This window comes from Pholis gunnellus (assembly GCF_910591455.1).
Source record: "Pholis gunnellus genome assembly, chromosome: 16".
NCBI classification, from domain to species: Eukaryota; Metazoa; Chordata; class Actinopteri; order Perciformes; family Pholidae; genus Pholis; species Pholis gunnellus.
The window spans coordinates 8,438,473-8,447,281 of NC_136543.1; the positions used below are offsets into that span (position 1 = coordinate 8,438,473).

General features: G+C 43.1%; 1 protein-coding gene across 1 annotated transcript; it reads left to right on the top strand.

The window, feature by feature from the left end:
* Positions 1-1,861: 1,861 nt before the first annotated feature.
* On the top strand, positions 1,862-8,056 carry LOC306708554 (transcriptional repressor scratch 1-like; the record flags this gene model as incomplete). Its single annotated transcript, XM_079176406.1, has 2 exons — positions 1,862-1,985; positions 7,290-8,056. The coding sequence occupies 2 exons, from the start codon at positions 1,862-1,864 to the stop codon at positions 8,054-8,056; spliced, it is 891 nt and encodes a 296-aa protein (XP_079032532.1).
* Between the last annotated feature and the right edge of the window lie 753 nt (positions 8,057-8,809).

The following is an 8,809-nucleotide window of genomic DNA, read 5'->3' on the forward strand; positions in this document are numbered from 1 at the left end:
GAATCATTAGGCAGGAGGGGGATTTTTAAAAATCTAAACCTACAGCTGTACATGTGCATTTACAGTAGTACATATGATGTGGATAGAACATAAATCAAATAAATAATGGTTGCAGTTCAAAGTATCTTCATACAATGGTTGACATATCTTACAAAAAGTAATTTGTTATTTTTTGTGCGTTCTCTAACAAATCAGTGCCTGCGTAACTGCGTTAGTATGCATATGACCTCTATGTAGTTTTTGTTTAACTTTGAAGGATACCTCTTTTAACAAACCAAACAATCATCTCTTTTTTCTCACATCAGTTTAGTAAAAGATTTGCATTGGAGTCCATGTCCTTAGTGGTCTCTCTGACCCATGAACCGCATCAACAGTCAATTCGATATAGACATGTTAAACTACCTTGAAGAGATTAATATAAATGGCAAAAATGTAAATGTAAATGTAAACAAAAATCCCCCAAAATAATTAATATCGCAAATTTTGCGGATTTTTTAAACTTTTTCGATGTAGCACCTGTTTGCATTGAATATATTATTACTCACATGCATCCTTTTTTTTTTTTTTTTGATAAAAAACAAACATCCTACACTTATATTTTACTGCCATAAAAATCTGCGTCAGCCTGCACTTTAAACCACCTCATTAAATCCCTCCCCGGCCGACACCGCACGCCGCTGCTGGTCCCACAAGACAAGATGCTCTTTTTTTCTTCTTCTGATGAATAAAATTAAGCACTTCCATCTCTCTCTCCCTCGCCCTCTCTCTCTCTCTCTCTCTCTCTCTCTCTCGCTTGCCTATAAAGCCGCAACAGCTGATCTCGTGCACCAGAAAGAGCCGCAGCTCTGCACGCGCTAAGGAGAGAGGAAGAGAGAGAGAGAGAGAGAGAGAGAGAGAGAGAGAGAGAGACAGAGAGGTGGAGAGGAGTGTAAGAGAGTTCGCGACGGAGGGATGAGCTGTTCTGGTCTTCCAACTGTAGTTTTTTTTAGCAACATTTTTAAGGAACTGTGGTGACATTTTGACATTTTTCGTTACCTTTCTATTCCTTTGAAGGCACCGGCACATCTATCGGGTTGTTCTCGAAAAAAGAAAATATTGAGTTGACTCACCTGCGTGGGAAATTCCACCGGAGTGTGTCTAGCTTCTGACTGAGCTCATTTCAAACCGGTGGAAACTTTTATTCTCTCTTCTCTCTCTGGGGCTGAACGGACAGCGGCGGTGGGCTGTGTTGTGGCACGCGGAGAAAGGAAAGAGAACGGGCTCTCGTCGAGGGGAGCTGTCCGGTGCTGAAACCACGAGCCTGGCAAAAGGTGCACGCAAAGAACCGGTTGACTGGAGCTCTCCGCGTGCTGAAGAACAACGGTTTGAAAAACGGTCGTTTTTCCTTTTGAAGGAACGGAATAAAGCAAATAGCAAGAGAAGAGTGACGTTTTGTCTTCGAGCAATAGTCAATACAGGAACTGATTTATTATTATTTTTATTTTTGACCTTTTAGAACTCCTCAGGTCTTCCAGTTGCGAGTTGTCAAGAGGAAAACAGACAATTTCTTTACCAAGACCAAACAAATCAGTCTGTATATGTAAGATAGGCTAAATGCAGGTATGCCAAATCATAAGGGACTGAGGAGCGCTTGGTTTGTCTGATCTTTAAAAGCCATGTCTCCTCTCCACTTTCAAGGCTGTTTGATTGGAGGGAGCGAACGCACCTATAGTAGCTGAAACCAGGGAGTAGCCCACACTATAATTAAAATCAGGCGTTTAAGAGTTTCAACTATAGGTTTTTGTCAGGCCTGAAGTGGGTTGGAAGACAGAAGAAGAGTGCTTGTTTATTGTATAAGTGTCGGAGCAACTACTGTCCCATCATGCCTCGCTCTTTCTTGGTGAAGAAAGTCAAATTGGACGATTTTTCGGCTTCAGAGCTGGAGAGATCATATGGTCACAGTAGAAGAGAAGCACTTAGTCTACGATTCCATCATCATGACAAAGGTTAGTCACCCTCCCACACACACACACACACACACACACACACACACACACACACACACACACACACACACACACGTATACGTTCTGATTTCTGATGACTCAGTGGTGAAATAAACACAATCTTAAAGTGAAAATGCGAAATTTCCCACTTCCCTTATATAGATGTTCTCATATCTTTTTTGGGGGGAAAAGACGAAGACAGCTGATGACCAACAGGGAGCCAGAGAGCTGAGATTTGATGTTGATATTATGTCACCAGTATACATGCAGTGTTTATTACTGTACTCAAATCAGCAGCTGTGAGTCACCCTCCAAGATTTCAACAATATTGCGACGCTGCATTGACTCTAAATGGTTCCCACGAGCTGCATAATCCTGGATACACAAAACACAATACAGAGTTGGTGAGAATGGGAAACATTGGGTCAAATATTTAATATAAAAGATCAAGTATTGATGAAATACTTGCGCACCATCTTTGAAGATGCACTTAAATGTTGTTGTTTTTTATTCTGGTGCAACAGGAGCTTTGTGCACTTAAGGGTTGGGACTTCAACCAAGGTAGCAGTCTTTTTATGTGAAAGCTGCATCAATATTTAAAAATGAACCAATAGATAAAATGACTAGTCTACATGCTGTGTAAGAGGAGGTGCTTGTCATCATAAATCAACAGACAAAAACTGCCCATCTTTGCAGCTTTATGATGCTTTTTAGCCTCTTTTAGCTTATCTTATTTTTTTTTTTACCGGCGCCTTAACTGGAATGGGTCACTGCCTTCACCCCCCCCCCCCCCCCCCCCGTCTTCAGCAGCAGCAGCCAGCTGTTTTTTAACAATTAAGTCTGATAAACAGCAGCAAATATTAGACAACAGCAAACTGGAGAAGAAACATGGACATCTAACTAAATGTTAAAGGAGACCAAAACAGAGCAAAGAAGGAGAGTGAATATTGGGTTTGTAATTTGGTGGCTAAAAAACTCTCCAGACTCCAATGTGATGATTATATTGCCCTGCGTCTGCAAAAATGTGTAAGTAGGCAATTGTTAGGTCACAGGTTGGCCATATCACTTTTATTAGGCAATCATTTGCTTGGGTTGTATTGACGTCAGCGTGTTTCTGCCCCCTAGTGGCAAAGAAAATTAGTTAATGCAGCGTTAAAGGACTACAGAGGAATAATTGTGTCGGTCACACAGTACAGGGAGAAGGAGAAGTGTGCAACACAGCTGGTGCAACCTGGTCTTCACATTGTACCAAGGTCAAATGTGAGATAAAGAGATCCCAGGTGCTCTGGGGACAGGATGAACAGAGAAACATGCGGCAGCAGCAGCAGCAGCAGCAGTGGGGCGACAAGCATGTTAAGACTGAAGCTGTTATAAATATAACAAGAGTTTGACTGAAGCAACTGCAGCTTGTTGCACACACACACACACACACACACACACACACACACACACACACACACACAGACACAGACAGACAAATGCACACGAACAGAAACACACATACAAGCGTACACGCACTGCTGTGTTTCTGTCAACTCGGCACATTTCCCAGGCAGCTTGCACAGCTGAGTGCACAGCATTACACACACACACACACATACACACACACACACATACACACACATACACACACACACACATACACACACACACACACACACACACACACACACACACACACACACACACACACACACACACACACACACACACAGAGGACGCAGTGAGTGACCTACAAGTGTCCAAAGCACACAAGTGTATGTCAGTTACTGCTGGTTTGGATCAAAAATTAAATTGTAGCTTGCAGCTTTTTTTTCTTCTCTCTCTCTCTTTCTCTTTCAGTTTCTCGTTGCTTCTCTCCATCTCTTTGCTCTCTTTCTAATTCTCTGTATTTCGAAGACACATAAAAGAGGGATGGCTTCGGTTTGGCAGAGTATTTTAATCTTTAATAAGCATTTAGAAGAGCCATCAGCTCTAATGCTGCTAAAGTGCTTTGAAATGAATACAGAGTTGACACAGCTAGACAGAGACGGAGACAGTTGGCGAGAGACAAAGACAAACAAACAGAGACAGTACGCAGACGTTGAGACGTTCAGCAATTACGGCTTACAACACACTTTTTTAAAAGCAGGAAACTGGGAAACCGTCCTGTTTAATTGGCAGAGATCATAGTAAAAGCTTCTGTGAGAAAGCGGCACTACAGCATGTGTTTATATCTTAAAGTCTTGCATCCTAAACCGGGGATGGAGTATGTTTTTTTTTGCCACCTGTCAGTCACATAGGAACAACACAGTCTGGTGCCAGTAGCTTCACTGCAGAGTAAACAAATACAGCTACAGAAGAGCTGACATGATACACACTGAATACTGGAATAACATGGGATTGGATTGTTATTTTTTTCACCACGAGTCAAACTCAGGTCAGGTTATCTATTCTATTGGGCAGGTATTGAATTAGTAACAGATGGTGGTGGTGGTTCCCACATTGAATCCAATGTGCATGAGGTTGGATCCCTTTTTTTTGCCACCTTAAGGCCAAATTTTCAGTTTTGCAAACAAGCATTTCCTATAAATGCCAACACCTAATCCTAACTACATCTTGGCACCACGGAGACATCTCCAAATGAACTGAAATTAAATACTTCAAATCTATTTAATTTGATTTCTTTTGTGAAAAATACGTCTAATAACAACAAAAGGCTAGGTTTGGGAAAGTTAGTTTTTATTTAGTATCTTTACCAACTCTGCCTCAATTGAAACGAGTGGCAAGAGGAGGGAGAGGAGCACATGTATGTGGTTCATTTGCAATTTTCAAACTTGCTTGTTCACTTTTCTACAGTTGCCAACAGCAGCTTTGTCCAGTGGTGGAATGTAACTCGTTTTTTCCCTAAGTGATGTGCATAAGTATAAAGTTGATGCAGTTTTACATTTTTATTTTATGTTGCTCTTTACTTCCATTTCACTACATTCAGAGAGAAGTATTGAACTTGTTACAGCACTACATTTATTGAATCGCTTTAGTTATGAACAGCAGATGTTTCAAAACCAAGAGGAGCTCATAAAATGTGACGCATTGCTTTTCTGTTGAGACCCACCAAACATTAGCTGCACGTTGACAGATTACATTAAGTAATAACACAGTGTGTTTCTTTTACCCGTGATACTTAAAGTACATTTTGCTGATCGTACTCTTTTTACTCAAGCAACGTTTTGAATACAGCGGCGCTGTTCAGTGTCCACCAGCACAAGTCTGTTGTTCTACTGGGAAGCTGCCAATTTGAGTGATTATGAGACTCAACGTCTCCAAGACGAGAGCTGTTCTCAGTTAATAAGGGTTAAAAATGAACAGTGGTCATATTTCAAAGTCACTCATGCTCTATAAAACAAGACACACACACACGCACACACACACACAGACACACACACAAACACTTTGTTCCAGAGTGCAATGATTGAATATTCATGATTCATGATTTTTTTTCTCTCCCCACCTCTTCCCTCCTCCCCCTCTCTTGCCTCCCCCACCCTCCTCCCTCTGTCCTCCTCTATTACTCCATCTTAATTTAATTCAAAGCGTTAAATTAGCACGAGCGCTTTATACAGCATTACCAAACCACCACGACCACCACATTGGATGTGACATCACTTTCACTCTGCCACAACTCTCCTCCCTGCCCCACTTCTGTCTTTCTTTGCCATCTCTCATCTCACTGTGCTTCTCTTCTCTTTCCTCTCTCCCCCTCTAACTATCCGTCTGTGTCCCTTGTTCTCATCATATTATCGACCGACTTCGGAGCTTTTCTCAGAACTGCATCATGAAATTATATTACCAGCAACAGTATCTCCTCTGCTGCCCGTGTCTAAATGCTCACAGAGTGCTAATTGAAACGGAGAGCTATTGATCGGCATAGATCCACAGGAGTCATGGCTGTGGAGGTATTAGCTACCAGTCTCTCCTTGTGTCTGTTGGACTTCAGCCTGTTGAGTGCAGACACCAATAATAGAGATAATAAAGCATCTGACATCATAACATGGCAACAAATAATTGATCAGACTGGTCAGGAGCTGTGTAAAAATATGACGGTTGATTAGGAATGAAATACTCAAGGAGACTGAAAGGTCAATACACAGTTCTCAGTGTCAGGGTGCCCTTAAGCGAAGCACTGGACTCCCAGCTGCTGTAATAGAGACGATCTCCGTACAGCAGTTGACGTTTTGACAGCTCAGAGGTGTGACTGTGTGCAGCCGTAGACCTGTCAGGAAAGGTGCAGTTGTTGGTGAGACAGTATGCTCACTGAACCCTTCTCTGCAAAATAAAATAAAGATTTCCCACTGAGAGGAAAGTGTCTCCTCCTTGCTGGCAAAGACATAAAAGCACTTTACTACCACTATAAATACCTCAACTTCCCCTGCTTCTTTCCCATCTTCTTCCCTGCTTTGCACCGCTTTCAAAAATGGTTGCGTTTTTAGACGAGAACCTCTCACAGTGTGGGTGTGTCCGGAGGAAGGACTTCTCCTGTGTCCACTTTGGTCTTGTATGGATGCAAGTGTTAATGGGTTGTCTTAACAAAAGTTCATCTTAAAGCATAATGCACATGTTGCTAATGTGATCCGGGGGGGGGGGGGGGGGGGGGGGGTTCCAATTGAAATCTAGAAACCAGAGACGGCAGGATGTAATCAGTAATGTTATCAGGAGACAACACATGAAGCATCTCTCTGAATAATGAATGAACTTCAGTGAATGAGTTGGATTTGTGGCCTGTGTTTTTACAATTATGAAATCTTTTTAATTGTATTGGTAGCGGTGGATACATTGAAGCTCTGGACATGAAAGTAACTCACTCACAAGGTTGAAGCACTAATGTAGCCTCCCTGTAAAGATATCCAGTTTGGCTAACAGGTCGGACGTACAGGTTGTGTTTGCCTGCCAAAGCGCTCTTGTGGCCTGAAAGATACTCGAAAACACAAAAGTTTGATACAATCAGAGACTTGGGCCTGGTCATACAGAGGAAACAGCATAACATTAGCACTGCCTTCTGCGGTGAAAGTGATTTTGGGACGTCATGGGATCCACAGGATGCTGAAAAATAGCATTGCTAAAAAGAGCAGCTCCAGAGCAGCTTGAGTTTTTTGCTACAGTCTCGTTAATACTGAAATATCAAAGACAAGGAAAGAAGGATTCTTGTTGAGTTTTTGTGCTACTTTTGTAGCTTCTCTGTAAAGATTTCCAACCCTGTCAGTTTCTCATTTCCAGTTAATCGTCATGTCACGGTTAAACGATTAACCTCTTCCCCTCTCTCTTCAGGCTATGTCAGCGATTATCTGAGTCCATCTCCTTATGATGATGTGGTGGGAAATGACTCATCGGTCATCTCTAAAGTACCCTCCCCTGGCCATCCGTCCATCATCTATAGCCGCATTGACAACACCTATTCTGGTGACATCCACGGCGATTCGGACCAGCCGGACAGCCCGCGGTCCGAGGTTTCGTCATCAGCTGAGGGATACATCAACGGGGACGCGGCTGTGAGCGAGGGATACACGGTGGACGCGTTTTTCATCATGGACGGACGATCGCGGAGGAAATCCTCAGAGAACCCCAAAGGGACCATTCAGAGGCACACCTGCAGCGAGTGCGGCAAAACCTACGCCACGTCCTCCAACCTGAGCCGGCACAAGCAGACGCACAGGAGCATAGACAGCAAGATGGCCAAGAAGTGCCCCACATGTGGGAAAGTCTACGTTTCCATGCCCGCCATGGCCATGCACCTGCTGACCCACGACCTCAAGCACAAGTGCGACGTGTGCAGCAAAGCGTTCAGCCGGCCGTGGCTGCTGCAGGGCCACATGCGCTCGCACACGGGCGAGAAGCCGTTCGGGTGTGCGCACTGTGGCAAAGCGTTTGCTGACCGCTCAAACCTGCGCGCTCACATGCAGACGCACTCGGCCTTCAAGCACTACAAGTGCAAACGGTGTGACAAGACGTTTGCGCTCAAGAGTTACCTGAACAAGCACTACGAGTCGGCGTGCTTCAAGGGGGCTTTCTCCCCTTTGAGCTCAGTGGGAGAATGATGGACTCAGAGAGGTTTGCTTTTTTTGTTTATTTAAATCAGATTTCACTGGCCTCACTCCCTGCTTCTCCTGCTTTCCCCAACAAGAACAGAAGTACGCCCGCGCACTGCAAAGGAGGAGTGTTTTGTCTGCGAGCATCATGAGGCAAATGACAAAAAACAGATTGAGGGCATGTCCCTTTTTTTTATCAAGATCCCTCCTTTGTCTTCTCCTTCCTCATCTGGAAGTGGAGTGAAACGTTTGCGAGGCTTGGTATAAATTGCCACCTGCTTCGATAAGATACGTAGCCCTTTGAGGCTGTTTTGAGTATCTGTGAAGATAAATAAAGCACAGCATATCTAGCTCATCATTTTTGAAGATACCTAGATCTATTTATGTCCATATCTATCCTCGTCCCTCTTTTATTTTTTAACTCATGACAAAACAACACTGAAGCACAATTCCTCTCCCATCTCTGTCTTTCTGTGACAGGAAAATCACAGGAGCTTTACGCATGAATCACATCTTCAGTTTTCTTGCAAAGAGATTTAATGAACTTTCCTATTTAATGTTTTATAGAAAAAACAAACAAACAAACAAACACTCATAATCGAAGGATACATCTGGTATCACGCTTTTGGTGAAGCTGACCTCGGACTGAACATAAGGAGATGAAGCTTCAAAACAAAGAAAGCACACAGCATTTGTTCTCTGCAAGTAAACTAAATACTTGTACCATTTTTCATTTACACTAGTGGCTTTGCCTCCTGTATA